General features: G+C 51.2%; 1 protein-coding gene across 1 annotated transcript in view; it reads left to right on the forward strand.

The window, feature by feature from the left end:
* Positions 1-13,524, forward strand: part of RFTN1 (raftlin, lipid raft linker 1) — a 694,433-nt gene extending 680,909 nt beyond the window's left edge. Inside the window, exon 10 of the mRNA XM_069648901.1 lies at positions 9,890-13,524. Coding sequence (XP_069505002.1) covers positions 9,890-10,381 — 492 coding nt within the window. The 3' untranslated portion in view covers positions 10,382-13,524. The remainder of the gene's footprint in view (positions 1-9,889) is intronic.
* The last annotated feature ends 2,473 nt before the right edge of the window (positions 13,525-15,997 follow it).

The following is a 15,997-nucleotide window of genomic DNA, read 5'->3' on the forward strand; positions in this document are numbered from 1 at the left end:
AAAAATGTGTCCAAAGAATCTCAGCGCTCCTTTAGAGAATTCCCACTTTGCCTTGTTCAGCGTAAGTCCTTCTTCTTCCAGGGCCTGACACACCCTGTGCAATGCTTTGTCGTGTTCGTCCTGGGTCTTGCCGTATACAAGTACATCGTTGGAATAGTTCAGACAATTGGGGACGTGTCTGATCACTCTGTGTATCTCCTCCTGAAATATCTCGGCTGCCGACGAGATGCCAAAGCTGAGTCGTTTATATTGGAATAAGCTGAGGTGGGTCACGAACGTGGTGATGTATCTGCATTCTGGGGCTATTTCTATCTGGTGATATCCCTTCGTTAGGTCCAGTTTCGAGAAAATGTTCGCCCCGTGTAGGAGGTGGATCATGTCCGTTATTCGGGGAGACTGATGTCTTCCTCTTTCAATGGCTACATTGGCTCTGCGCATGTCGACGCACAGGCGTATGGATGGGATTTCTTTGGGATGGGGACAATGGGCGATACCCAGGGTGTGGGACCCGCAACTGGTTCAATGACGTTCATTTTGATGAGTTTGTCCAACTCCTCCTCCACTTGTCTTTGAATGTTGATCGGTATGCCGCGATAATGTTGTGCCACTGGTTCAATGTTCGGGTTAATGTGCAGGTGCACTTTCCTGTTTTTCAGTTTGCCAAGACCTCTGAACAGCTTGGGGAATGTTTGCTCAATGGCTTCCGGCTTGGCGAAGTACTTATGGGCCATCAGTTGGTATAGGATATGTACCAGTCCCATTTCTACTGCTGTACGGAAACTCAGGATGCACCCGCTGTTGGCTTCAGTTTTTATGATATGCAGGGGAATTTTCGCAGCATGGTCCTTGTGTGTGCACCAAGCAGTGATCGCGCTTCTGCATGGTAATGGCATTGCCGCTCCATATGGGTAGATGTCTACCGTGGTCTGCTTGATTTTCGGTGGTGGGGTGAGCGACTCATATGCTTGTTCACTAATAATGTTGACAGTTGCTCCCGTGTCAATCAGGAATTGTAGCAGGGTGTTGTTGACGTGCAACGTGAGAATTGGGCTGTGTTGGGTGGCCGTGTTGTTGTTGAGTGCCCATACTTACCCGTTTTTCCACTGGTCATCCTCCGACGACGGTGTGTCGCTGCTGGTGGGGGAGTGAATCTCAATGTACCGGACGAAGCGTCTCCTTTGAAAGCGTCTGAACCCTTCGTGTGACCGCCTGTCTTCGCAAAGCGGTGGGCCCTTGCGGTCTCTGTCCTCTTTCCTGGGTGTATCTTGGTTATCCTCCCTCCTTAGGTTGGTTGGGCTTCGTCGTGCTGTTCTCTTTCTGTCCTGGGTGCGTTGCCTGTTCGTGGTGGGGCCCGGTGCATTCTTGCACATGGCGCGAAAGTGGTCCATGCCCCCGCATGAGGCGCACTGTTGTTCCATGGCGGGACATTCCCCCGTGTGTGGATATTCATACCCGCACCTGTAACAGGTGGCTTCTGGGCGTTTGCCGCCTTGGCCAGGGGCTGTGTACAGTCTGTTGATGGCGTCGGGATTGCTCGTGGGTTGTTGGATGGTGACTTTGCCTAAGTTGTCCAGTTGGGATTCTACAGCCGCTTCCATGCGAGCGAGCGCCAGAATCTCATCCAGGGATCTTTGTTTCTGCAGGAGTTGTTTGCAGAATGGTTGGGATAGGCATCCGGCAATGACCTGCGATCTCAGAGCTTCCTCATTCGAATACCTTTGAAACTCACAGTGTTTCAATTTGATGCAGAGTCGCATGACAAAGTTGTCCATGGATTCGCCCTTCTCTTGCCTTGTGGTATGGAATATGTGGCGCTCATAGTCAATATTGGTATGCGGTGCGAAATATTGGGAGAGTTTGTCATGAAGTTCACCATAGGTCACTGTTTCAACGTTGAGCAATTCACCCGCGATGTCCCTTACCGCTGGGCCTACCGCCATGAATAGTGTGTTCTTGAGCCTCTCATCATCCTTCAGTCCTATGGCCCCGGCATAGAACTTAAAGTCTCGCAGCCATGTGGTCCAGCGGGGTTCTAGGTTTGATGTGTCTCTTATTTCGAAAGGGTTAGGCATGTGCAAAATTTGTGCTGTACCCCCTGCCGCCTGTGCCAGTTGCCCATCTCCTTGTGCATTGTCAGAACTCCCTGATGATGATGCAGTGGGCTTGGGCTGTGTCTGACATTGTTAGTTTATGTTTGGTATCGTAATTTGTGGTAACTAATGTTCTTACTGTAGGTGGGAAACCTTTTGTGAGGATGGCCCCTTCTCCTGGTGCATGTAGGGGTCTTCCTGGGGTCACTTGCCCTCCAATCTTCTAACTCTTGCCTTGTGAAAATGCTGCTTTCTCGCTCCTGCAGGGACCGATGCGTGTGCAGCAGCTGGTGGGCGTGGTAGCATGTCGGGTCTCCCTTCCGCTTTACACTCGCGGGAGATTCTCCTCGTGCTGGGGAGGCCCCCTGCTGGTGCTAGCTTCCGTGTCGCTACTCTGAGCGTGGCTTTGTCCGTGTGTAGCGGCCGCGGTGTGCAACTCGCATGCTCCGCTGATGACACGTGTTTCTTCTGTGTCTGCGTAGCAGGGCCGGCTTCTGCTGCGATCCGCTCGAGCAAGGGAGGCATGCCGACGTGCTGTACTGCCTGACGGCAGGCCTCTCGCCTAGGCACGAGTGGGTCGGGCACCCCTCGTCGCCATTGTTGGCTATAAGCGCAGTGCGGGCAGGCGGCTCGCACATAAATACACAGAGCTGAGGTTTCATGCGACTATTCTTTATTTTCTACAACTGGCAACTGCCGGAAACACATACCCGCCCCCGCCCTAACCCCAACGTCATGTCCTCTAGTCCTCCGCGCTCGGGAGCCTCAACTAGGCTCCGCCCACATAACGATGTGGACTCGCGGACAGCTTCTAATCTCTTTAATCATCGGCACGAAACTGAGGCCAACAGAGGCGGTAACCCCGCCTCTTCCCTATTGCCGTGGGGTGCAGCCCACAACAAAAACCAGAATTGGGTCAGGGATCCCATGCAACAATGCTAATGTTGATAAAAAAGGGGACACAACAATGCCATTATTCTGTAACCAAAATACTTCCACCTGCAAGGACCTTCTGAAGACCTGCATATCTTCAGCCAATGCACCGTGGACCCCAAGGATACACCAGCCATAGAAATGGAAGTAGGACTACGATGGCACCAGCTTCTTCCAATTATCCCTGCAGAGGGCTGACCCCTGTCCTGATTGCCACATGCAAGGATTATGCTCGCTTCTTACATCTCGGCCTCCATAAGTGTCAGAGACCCCGCCTTCCTGGAATCTAAAACATGGCGGCCAAATTTATTTGAGGATACAATGTCGGGAGGCAGTTACTACTAGCATAGAAAGCGCCACTGGCTGTCCAGCATTCACTAGCAGCCTTCAAGGTGCTATGCCTTTACCATAAATATATGAATGTTGCCACCTCACCACAGCCAGCTGATACTCCTCTCAGGATATCCTAATACTCCTGCGCTTCAACCTTCTGTGTCCCCAGAGCTTATTGCCCCTTTCAGAGGAGGTGGGAGCTTTGCCGTCAGTGGCGGCAGCCCTGCACTGCAGAAGGACACCAGACTCTGGTGACATGTCTCAGAGGGGACAATCACTCCAGCCCTGCACTGCGCTAGGACACCAAACTCTGGTCACATGTTTCAGAGGGGACAATCACCCCAGCCCTGCACTGCGGTAGGACACAAAACTCTGGTCACATGTTTCAGAGGGGACAATCACTCCAGCCCTGCACTGCGGAAGAACACCAAGCTCTGGTCACATGTTTCAGAGGGGACAATTACTCCAGCCCTGCACCGCGGAAGCACACCAAACTCTAGTCACATGTCTCAGAGTGGACAATCACTCCAGCCCTGCACTGCGGAAGGACACCAGACTCTGGTCACATGTCTCAGAGGAGACAATCACTCCAGCCCTGCACTGCGGTAGGACACAAAACTCTGGTCACATGTTTCAGAGGGGACAATCACTCCAGCCCTGCACTGCGGAAGAACACCAAGCTCTGGTCACATGTTTCAGAGGGGACAATTACTCCAGCCCTGCACCGCGGAAGCACACCAAACTCTAGTCACATGTCTCAGAGAGGACAATCACTCCAGCCCTGCACTGCGGAAGGACACCAGACTCTGGTCACATGTCTCAGAGGGGACAATCACTTCAGCCCTGCACTGCGGTAGGACACCAAACTCTGGTCACATGTTTCAGTGGGGACAATCACTCCAGCCCTGCACTGTGGAAGGACACCAAACTCTGGTCACATGTCTCAGAGGGGACAATCACTCCAGCCCTGCACTGCAGGAGGACACCAAACTCTGGTCACATGTTTCAGTGGGGACAATCACTCCAGCCCTGCACTGTGGAAGGACACCAGATGGGACAATCACTCCAGCCCTGCACTGCGGTAGGACACCAAGCTCTGGTCACATGTTTCAGAAGGGACAATTACTCCAGCCCTGCACCGCGGAAGCACACCAAACTCTGGTCACGTCTCAGAGGGGACAATCACTCCAGCCCTGCACTGCGGTAGGACACCAAACTCTGGTCACATGTTTCAGAAGGGACAATTACTCCAGCCCTGCACCGTGGAAGCACACCAAACTCTGGTCACATGTCTCAGAGGGGACAATCACTTCAGCCCTGCACAGCGGTAGGACACCAAACTCTGGTCACATGTTTCAGTGGGGACAATCACTCCAGCCCTGCACTGTGGAAGGACACCAAACTCTGGTCACATGTCTCAGAGGGGACAATCACTCCAGCCCTGCACTGCAGGAGGACACCAAACTCTGGTCACATGTTTCAGTGGGGACAATCACTCCAGCCCTGCACTGTGGAAGGACACCAAACTCTGGTCACGTCTCAGAGGGGACAATCACTCCAGCCCTGCACTGCGGTAGGACACCAAACTCTGGTCACATGTTTCAGAAGGGACAATTACTCCAGCCCGGCACCGCGGAAGCACACCAAACTCTGGTCACATGTCTCAGAGGGGACAATCCCTCCAGCCCTGCATCGCGGAAGCACACCAAACTCTGGTCACATGTCACAGAGGCGACAGTCACTTCAGCCCTGCACCGCGGAAGCACACCAAACTCTGGTCATATGTCTCAGATATGACAATCACTCCAGCCCTGCACTGTGGAAGGACACCAAACTCTGGTCACATGTCTCAGAGGGGACAATCACTCCAGCCCTGCACTGCAGGAGGACACCAAACTCTGGTCACATGTTTCAGTGGGGACAATCACTCCAGCCCTGCACTGTGGAAGGACACCAGATGGGACAATCACTCCAGCCCTGCACTGCGGTAGGACACCAAGCTCTGGTCACATGTTTCAGGAGGGACAATTACTCCAGCCCTGCACCGCGGAAGCACACCAAACTCTGGTCACGTCTCAGAGGGGACAATCACTCCAGCCCTGCACTGCGGTAGGACACCAAACTCTGGTCACATGTTTCAGAAGGGACAATTACTCCAGCCCTGCACCGTGGAAGCACACCAAACTCTGGTCACATGTCTCAGAGGGGACAATCACTTCAGCCCTGCACTGCGGTAGGACACCAAACTCTGGTCACATGTTTCAGTGGGGACAATCACTCCAGCCCTGCACTGTGGAAGGACACCAAACTCTGGTCACATGTCTCAGAGGGGACAATCACTCCAGCCCTGCACTGCAGGAGGACACCAAACTCTGGTCACATGTTTCAGTGGGGACAATCACTCCAGCCCTGCACTGTGGAAGGACACCAAACTCTGGTCACGTCTCAGAGGGGACAATCACTCCAGCCCTGCACTGCGGTAGGACACCAAACTCTGGTCACATGTTTCAGAAGGGACAATTACTCCAGCCCGGCACCGCGGAAGCACACCAAACTCTGGTCACATGTCTCAGAGGGGACAATCCCTCCAGCCCTGCATCGCGGAAGCACACCAAACTCTGGTCACATGTCACAGAGGCGACAGTCACTTCAGCCCTGCACCGCGGAAGCACACCAAACTCTGGTCATATGTCTCAGATATGACAATCACTCTGGCCCCACAATGCAGAAGCACACCAGATCGGACAATCACTCCAGCCCTGCACTGCGGAAGGACACCAAACTCTTCTCACATTTATCAGAGGAGTTACACCAGCCCTGCCGTGCCACAGCACCAGTGCTTAATTTGGAAGAAAATAAGTGCCAGGGTCCAAATATTTTATAGCACGCTTGTGACACTGTGGGCGGGCAGTTCACATATCGCAGAGGGGACAATCACTCCAGCCCTGCACTGCAGTAGGGCACCAAGCTCTGGTCACATGTTTCAGAGGGGACAATTACTCCAGCCCTGCACCGCGGAAGCATGCCAAACTCTGGTCACATGTGACAATCTCCCCAGCCCTGCACTGCAGAAGGACACCAGACTCTGGTGACATGTCTCAGAGGGGACAATCACTCCAGCCCTGCACTGTGGAAGGACACCAAACTCTGGTCACATGTCTCAGAGGGGACAATCACTCCAGCCCTGCACTGCGGTAGGACACCAAGCTCTTGTCACATGTTTCAGAGGGGACAATTACTCCAGCCCTGCACCGCGGAAGCACGCCAAACTCTGGTCACATGTCTCAGAGTGGACAATCACTCCAGCCCTGCACTGTGGAAGGACACCAGATGGGACAATCATTCCAGCCCTGCACTGCGGAAGGACACCAGACTCTGGTCACATGTCGCAGAGGGGACAATCACTCCAGCCCTGCACTGCGGAAAGACACCAGACTCTGGTCACATGTCGCAGAGGGGACAATCACTCCAGCCCTGCACTGCAGTAGGGCACCAAGCTCTGGTCACATGTTTCAGAGGGGACAATTACTCCATCCCTGCACCGCGGAAGCACGCCAAACTCTGGTCACATGTGACAATCTCCCCAGCCCTGCACTGCAGAAGGACACCAGACTCTGGTGACATGTCTCAGAGGGGACAATCACTCCAGCCCTGCACTGCGCTAGGACACCAAACTCTGGTCACATGTTTCAGAGGGGACAATCACCCCAGCCCTGCACTGCGGTAGGACACAAAACTCTGGTCACATGTTTCAGAGGGGATAATCACTCCAGCCCTGCACTGCGGAAGAACACCAAGCTCTGGTCACATGTTTCAGAGGGACAATTACTCCAGCCCTGCACCGCGGAAGCACACCAAACTCTAGTCACATGTCTCAGAGTGGACAATCACTCCAGCCCTGCACTGCGGAAGGACACCAGACTCTGGTCACATGTCTCAGAGGAGACAATCACTCCAGCCCTGCACTGCGGTAGGACACAAAACTCTGGTCACATGTTTCAGAGGGGACAATCACTCCAGCCCTGCACTGCGGAAGAACACCAAGCTCTGGTCACATGTTTCAGAGGGGACAATTACTCCAGCCCTGCACCGCGGAAGCACACCAAACTCTAGTCACATGTCTCAGAGAGGACAATCACTCCAGCCCTGCACTGCGGAAGGATACCAGACTCTGGTCACATGTCTCAGAGGGGACAATCACTTCAGCCCTGCACTGCGGTAGGACACCAAACTCTGGTCACATGTTTCAGTGGGGACAATCACTCCAGCCCTGCACTGTGGAAGGACACCAAACTCTGGTCACATGTTTCAGTGGGGACAATCACTCCAGCCCTGCACTGTGGAAGGACACCAGATGGGACAATCACTCCAGCCCTGCACTGCGGTAGGACACCAAGCTCTGGTCACATGTTTCAGAAGGGACAATTACTCCAGCCCTGCACCGCGGAAGCACACCAAACTCTAGTCACATGTCTCAGAGTGGACAATCACTCCAGCCCTGCACTGCGGAAGGACACCAGACTCTGGTCACATGTCTCAGAGGGGACAATCACCCCAGCCCTGCACTGCGGAAGAACACCAAGCTCTGGTCACATGTTTCAGAGGGGACAATTACTCCAGCCCTGCACCGCGGAAGAACACCAAGCTCTGGTCACATGTTTCAGTGGGGACAATCACTCCAGCCCTGCACTGTGGAAGGACACCAAACTCTGGTCACATGTCTCAGAGGGGACAATCACTCCAGCCCTGCACTGCAGGAGGACACCAAACTCTGGTCACATGTTTCAGTGGGGACAATCACTCCAGCCCTGCACTGTGGAAGGACACCAGATGGGACAATCACTCCAGCCCTGCACTGCGGTAGGACACCAAGCTCTGGTCACATGTTTCAGAAGGGACAATTACTCCAGCCCTGCACCGCGGAAGCACACCAAACTCTGGTCACGTCTCAGAGGGGACAATCACTCCAGCCCTGCACTGCGGTAGGACACCAAACTCTGGTCACATGTTTCAGAAGGGACAATTACTCCAGCCCTGCACCGCGGAAGCACACCAAACTCTGGTCACATGTCTCAGAGGGGACAATCACTTCAGCCCTGCACTGCGGTAGGACACCAAACTCTGGTCACATGTTTCAGTGGGGACAATCACTCCAGCCCTGCACTGTGGAAGGACACCAAACTCTGGTCACATGTTTCAGTGGGGACAATCACTCCAGCCCTGCACTGCGGAAGGACACCACACTCTAGTTGCATGGGACAATCACTCCAGCCCTGCACTGCGGAAGGACACCAGACTCTGGTCACATTTATCAGAGGAGATACACCAGCCCTGCCGTGCGACAGCACCAGTGCTTAATTTGGAAGAAAATAAGTACCAGGGTCCAAATATTTTATAGAACGCTTGTGACACTGTGGGCGGGCAGTTCTCCACCATTGCTGCCACCACCCACAGCTGCTCCCCAGAGTGTCGATATATTTGAAGTTAAACTACAGCTCGCACCTCCAACTCCTAACAGTTATGGGGAACCCTGCACAAGGCCCCCGAGATGCAGGATAGCTTGCAGGGGACCCCCACGCACTGTTTAAACGGTGAATGTAATCGCGCCTGCGGAAGCACTCAAAGGTAGCTCTTTCTGGCGGTTTTAGCGACTTTGCGAAAAAATTCTATTAATACACAAATTCCAGGCCCGCGCAACGTCGTTCTCGGCTCGCAGGCTTTGCGGGATCTCGGCACACTTTTCCATGAACCGGGCCCTTTATCTTTCAAACGTTTTGAACACAAACTCACTCCACTCACTGGTCCATACATCCGCCGCGTCCTCACCTCCTGGGCGGTGCAGAGAAGAAACAGATCCTGAAGCAATACATGCCTCGCTGTATCCAAAGAGTCCACCGTTTTAGAAAAGTGAACAAATATTTCATGCACATATTCATTGTTCAGTCTAAAATGTTTGACACAAACAGAAGTTATGTCAAAAAGAAATGCAGGTTTTTATCCAACCCACAATGTGTTACTTAACAGAGGGGGGGGGGGGATTTTTTAATAGTTAGAGGTGTTACCCACAGCTATGGATCCCAAAGAGTTAAATATTCTTGCGATATTTGAGTAGGAGGAAAAAAAGAAAACCCGGTAGCTTTGCTTTTCTTTTAAGTCTTTACAAATGACAATGAGTAGAAGGAGGATTTGGATACCGGAGTAGAATTCCATGTTTCCAATGATCAGAATTAAGAGTTCTAGAAGTACATTCTATTAAGATATGGTCCCTTTAGCAGCAAATGGATAAAAAATGTACCTTATGGTGTACTTTTGCGCTAACATTTTTTCCAGTCCTTTCAGCTATTCAGGAACACAAAATGTTCACTTCTCTGGTGTGTTTTCTTAATCTAAAGTATAGATACTGGACGCTTATTCCAAAGAGATTCCCAGTTTACTATTAATGGCAATTCTCTGGTGGCTAATAACTAGCACTTGATTGCAGTGACATCACTCCAAGGTGTTTGCTTCTCTGATTCTTAACTTTTGTTTTTTAGTTCCCATGGAAGTTCTCCAAAAATGATAAACAAGGAAGAAAATCTCGGAAATCTGCCAAGGAAAAGGCTAATTCCAGGAAGAGGAATTCTGTTGAGAAGAAGATTGAGGAGAACAGAGAGGAAAACGAAAGAAATGCCGGGGTGGTAACCAAGACTCACGCAATCGAGAACTACAACCCAGAGCGGGAAAATGACTCAGACGAGGTTACAAACACAGAAGCGGAGGATTTCCAAGAGCGTTGCCCAACTCCTGGGCAGCCAGAGCTCCAAGAGAGCGCCCAGACAATGCTGCGCCCAAGCTCTCCTAGTGGCACCGGCCTGGAGGAGGCGGAAGAGGCCTCAGCCCTCCAGGAGCATGTTCCTCCTCTGTACGAGGAGGACACCACCGGAGCAGATGAGAAGGCTTCACAGAGCTCTACCAGAGAGATGGAGGGGGGGCTAGAGAACGGAACTATGGCAGAGCCTCAAGAATCGGACGCCCTTGCTTATTAACATGCTGTTTTTATATCCTCCTAATACTTTTGACTGTTACCCAGCAAGCTCAACTATTCACACAGCCGGTGGCACAGTATATTCCAGGCAGTCTGTTCCCACAGATTCAGGGTGCAATGCAAACATGACTACAGTGGGAAAGGTAATGCTTAGGGGAGGGGGGTGTGCATGTGCATGTGTGTGCGTGTGAAAATGTGGCTGAGTAACTGCAGGTGTGCATGCGTGTCAGTCTATTAGTGTGTGTCAATGTAGGACTGGGTGTACATGATTGGGCATGCATATATAGGTTTCTGACCGTATGTGCCCATGCATGGGTATGTGCGAACTGAAGTATGCACTCTCTCACATACCTGTGTTCATACGCTTGCACATGCATTAGTGGACGACTACGTCTTTATAAGTGTGTATGTAGGTTCATGTGCGTGTGTTGACAGAAGTGAAAATTAGTGCCTTCTTTTTACTAAGTGTGTACGTGTGTGTGCGTGCTGCGCGCCCATGCATGCATGCATGGAAATGTGTGATTGTGTGCTCATTTGTGTTTATTGTTTGTGCACATGCACTGTTTTTCTTTATGCTGTGTACCAGGCTATCTGTGGTACACACATTCACATTGTTGTTTGTGGTGTCTGCTGCATTTGTGTTAACATTTTTGAGCTTACTGTAGACACTTGTGTGTCTTTGTATATGTGTTGTATACAGTTGTATGTGTGTATTGGTGTCAATGATTGTATGTAGACTTAATGTCACAGTGAGTGTGTGTGTTTGTGTGCTTATTAATGGTAAGCAGTAACAAATGTTGTGAACCGCTGTGAAACCGGAACTTCCGTTATGAGGCACTATATCGAACAAATATTAATATTATATTGTGTGCCAATGGATCTATGTTCGCATGTACTATACAAGGAAAACACAGCGTTAATTGTGCCCACAAACAAGCAGGCACACAAAAATAGGTACTTGAATGTGTGCAGAGATGTCTTCATTGGTGCTCATGTATCTGCATGAACTTGCATGTGTTGTGTCCATGATTCTGTGAATATGATTGTGTGCATATACGCCTGTTTCTGTGTACATTTTCACACAAAGATCGCCTCCATTCAAGAAGGCTCTTCATTTCGACAGCCTGACAAACTCAGCCCATCTTCTGGATTAATTATTACTCACCCCCTGATGGGAATGCGGGGGCACCTGAGTAGTCGACAAGGGGGGGGGACATATCACCACCCCGACTGGATGCATCCCACCCAAGCCTTTATGTTAAGCTCTGCAAGATCTTTTCCAACCAGGTGTCAATCTCTCGTCAATGGAACGTCAAGCGCGCCACCACAACGAAACGTAACATATCCTGCACGGCCCACTCTCCTGCATACCTCTTAATAAACACTCCTCGATTACACACACCCAGGGTCGGACTGGGACAAGAAATAGGCCCGGTCATCAAAAAAAAAAAGTGACCCGCTGCTCGCCTCAAAAAAGTGGCCCACCCCTCGCCTCACGACCCTTGACCCCACCCCAAAGTGACTTCCCAGGAAGTGTTGAAACACGACCTTTCACCCCTTGACAAAACAGGAAGTGGCATCAAATAGCATTGTTCCTAAGTACACTAAATTACTGAGAATCCAAGCAGACGTCCAAGGCTAAATGATAATGTTATTGTATAGCACTTACGCTTAAGCTCTTTTTTTATAGAACAAATATGCATACAATATCACCCAACCTGTGGTGGTACTCATTTATCAACCTAAGAAGGATGAAAGGCGTTTTGGGGGGAAATAAAAGTGATATTTTTTTTTCAAATTTTGTTTTCTTCCAAACCGGCCCAGGCAAGGCCAGAAACCAGCCCCCATTCCCCAGGGACGATTTCAGCCCGGCCACGCTCAAAACACACATCGCCTCCTCCAATAGAATACAGCTGAGACCCACGCAGAATTCGGACCAGCCGTTCACATAATCTCACCCTTCTGACTAGCCCACTCCCCAGACAATATGTCATGGCACCCATTCTCACACCTGATCACTATGGGCTGCTGCTAGTGACCTGGCCACTCCTTGCCCACCTTCATGCCGCCTGAAAATGCGCACACGCACTTTCTAAACTTTCTTCATCCCTGACATCAGTGTTTTCGAAGGGTGTTCAACTCCATAGCACTTAGAGGCAATACCAATGGCAGTAGGCGCTATACAAGTGCCATATAACATCTATCTTTGAGTATACCAGCATAAGTGTGCCTGCTTATGCATATGCGCGTGCCTTCATGGTTTCATGCTCGTGGTTGTGTGGGCACATGAAGCTGGGCCTTTGCTTCTTTTGAGAAGGTTTTCCGTGCATACATGTGCCTGTGTGGCAGATGCACTTTCTGGGCGCGTGTGTGTGTGGTGACCTGCAGTGGAAGACTGGAGTGAGTATCTCCTCTCGGAGATGTGTCATGGGTTTACTATCCTCCTGCAGTGCAGGGCTGGGGTGAGTATCTTCTCTGTGGCACGTGGCATGCGGTTGGTGTCCTACTGCAAAGGCTGAAGTGTGTTTGCATTTGTGTCACATGTCTATACAGAGGTGTCTCAGTGCCAACACACGCCTAGGCTTGTGTCTGCATCTTGGTGTGCGGGGTGGATGTGAACATTCCTTGCATGTTTATTTGTTTGTCCGTTGGCCCGTGGTGTCAATGACTGGCCTGGAAATATGTTGTTGCGTGTGCGCGTGTGTGTGTACGCCTGCCTGTGAAGAAATCTGTGTGTGGCTGTGTGTGTGGGTGGGTCCTCTCCTCCCTCTGTCATAAAAGCACAGACCCTCCTTTATGTCCTCAGCTCCCTCGCTGGGATAAGAAGCTCGCAGCCCCCCAGCCCCTGCTCCTCACGCACCAATGCTTGTCTCACGCAAAGCACTCAGACGGCGCTGCCCACCGGCCTGTGAATGAACATTCAGCCTTAAAACGAGCTGCCTGCAGAAGATGAAATATTAAATACCCACACAATGTATAATGGCGTTTTTTTTTTTTAATTGTATTTTATTTTTACCCGCCTGCCATGCGCGAGCAGGCCCTGACGGCTGGGTGATGGGCCCGGCCCTGCTCTGTGGATGCCCTCTGCTCTGTGTCTTTTGCTGTGGCTGGCATTGTAAGCAATAAAGACCCCTGGCACCTTGATACTCGCGTGGCGCTGTGTGTACCAGACCTGTGGGTCCTTTCTCTGCAGGTAAATGGGATTCTGAGGAGAGAAAATGTTAGTGCGTCATCACTTGGCAAAAGCGCGGCACCGGGCAAGGCGCACTGGAGCCACAGCCCCAAAGGCTCGCAAAGGCATCTCTTCCTGCCTCACTTCCAGAGAAACCAAAGGATGCCGCTGAAAACATACACCTTCTCTCTAAATATACCCAGCGAGAGGGATTCGGGGGAGGAGTGACAGAAAAATAGAATCTCTGCAAAGAACTGAAAACTATCACAGAGTTTGGATCTAATCAGCCACGTATTGGGCCTCGTCACGGGCCTAGTGGTAATTCTGTAGGAATTGCCGCAAAACTTGATTACTACCGCCATTCTGTCTTGCAAAATGACTGCCAGATTACGAGTGCTGGCCTGCCCATGTTAGGCAAAGTTATATGGAGTCTATAGGACATTGGGAAGAAAGAAATTCCACTGCGTTTGGCTCAAAGTACCTTCATCACAAGACTGGCGATGATTTCCCATCCAACCAGTTAGTGTTACCGCCAATCATTCTGGTGCTAACTGCCAGATTATGAGTGGCAGTAAGGCGGTGTTGGTCCCATACATGAAGTCCAATTGAACCCCATCCGGATTCTGGAGGAATTAACATGGGCCGTAATTTCACCGTCACCCATTCCTCCAGTTTCTGGAAGCAAAGGACAGGAAACCCCCGGCCCCACCCCAGCTAAGTGCTAAAGTACAGGAAACACCCCCAGCCAATCGCTAAAGCAGAGGAAAATCCCACAGCCAAGCGCTAAAGTAGAGGAAACGCCCCCTCCCCACCCCCTAAACATCAATGGATCAAAGGATAGGAAACACCCCCAGTCGAGCACAAATGAAGAGGAAACTCCCCCTGCCAAGCACTAAAGTAGAGGAAACGCCAACATCCAAGCGCTAAAGTAGAGGAAACACCAACATCCAAGTGCTAAAGTAGAGAAAACACCAACAGCCAAGCGCTAAAGTACAGGAAATACCCCCACAGCAAGGCACTAAAGTAGATGAAACACCTACAGCCAATGGCTAAAGTAGAGGAAATCCCCCCAGCCAAGCACTAAAGTAAGGGAAACACCTGCAGCCAAGCACTAAAATAGAGGAATCACCAACTAGCCAACTGCTAAAGTAGATGAAACCCCCCCAACTAAGCGCTAAAGTAGAGGAAGCCTCTTCCAAGCACTAAAGTAGAGGAAACAGCCACCAGCCAAGCACTAAAGTAGAGGAAACCCCCCCAACCAACTGCTAAAGTAGAGGAAACCCCTCCCAACCAACTGCTAAAGTAGAGGAAACCCCTCCCAACCAACTGCTAAAGTAGAGGAAACCCCTCCCAACCAACTGCTAAAGTAGAGGAAACCCCTCCCAACCAACTGCTAAAGTAGAGGAAACCCCTCCCAACCAACTGCTAAAGTAGAGGAAACACACCAGCCAGGTGCAAAAGTAGAAGCAACAACCCCAGCCAAGCACCAAAGTAGAGCAAACAACCCCCAGCCAAGCGCTAGCAGAAATCCCCTCCCCAACTGAGCACTAAAATAGAGGAATCACCCCCAGCCAAGCACTAAAGTAGAGGAAACACCCACAGGCAAGCGCTAAAACAGAGGAAATCCTCCCAGGCAACTACTAAATAGAGCAAACCACCCCCCAAACCCCTCAACCAGGCGCTAAAGTAGAGGAAACTCCCCCTGCCAAGTGCTAAAGTAGAGGAAACATCCCCAGCTAAAGTAGAGGAAACATCCCCAGCTAAAGTTGAGGAAACCCCCCAGCCAAGCCCTAAAGTAGCAGAAAGACGCCCAGCCAAGTGCTAAAGTAGAGGAAACAATCTGAAGCCAAGCACTAAAGTAGAGGAAACAACCCTAGCTAAGCGCTAAAGTAGTGACACACCCCCAAACAAGTGCTAAAGCAGAGGAAACACCCACAGCCAAGCGCTAAAATAGAGAAACCCTCCCCAGCCAACTGCTAAAGTAGAGTAAACCACCCCCCCAACCAGGTGCTAAAGTAGAGGAAACGCCCCCTGCCAAGTGCTAAAATAGAGGAACCCTCCACCCCCCCCAGCCAACTGCTAAAGTAGAAGAAACCGCCCCCCAGTCAGGTGCTAAAGTAGAGGAAACCGCCCCCCAGTCAGGTGCTAAAGTAGAGGAAACCACCCCCCAGCCAGGTGCTAAAGTAGAGGAAACCACCCACCCCAACCAGGTGCTAAAGTAGAGGCAACACCCCCTGCCAAGTGCTAAAATAGAGGAACCCTCCACCCCCCCCCGCCAACTGTTAAAGTAGAGGAAACCACCCCCCCAGCCAGGTGCTAAAGTAGAGGAAACCACCCCCCAGCCAGGTGCTAAAGTAGAGGAAACACCCCCTGCCAAGTGCTAAAGTCGAGGAACCCCCCCCCCCAGACAAGTGCTAAAGTAGAGGAATCACCCCCAGCCAAGCG

This window comes from Ambystoma mexicanum, chromosome 2q (assembly GCF_040938575.1).
Source record: "Ambystoma mexicanum isolate Mex_15411 chromosome 2q, UKY_AmexF1_1, whole genome shotgun sequence".
Lineage (NCBI taxonomy): Eukaryota > Metazoa > Chordata > Amphibia > Caudata > Ambystomatidae > Ambystoma > Ambystoma mexicanum.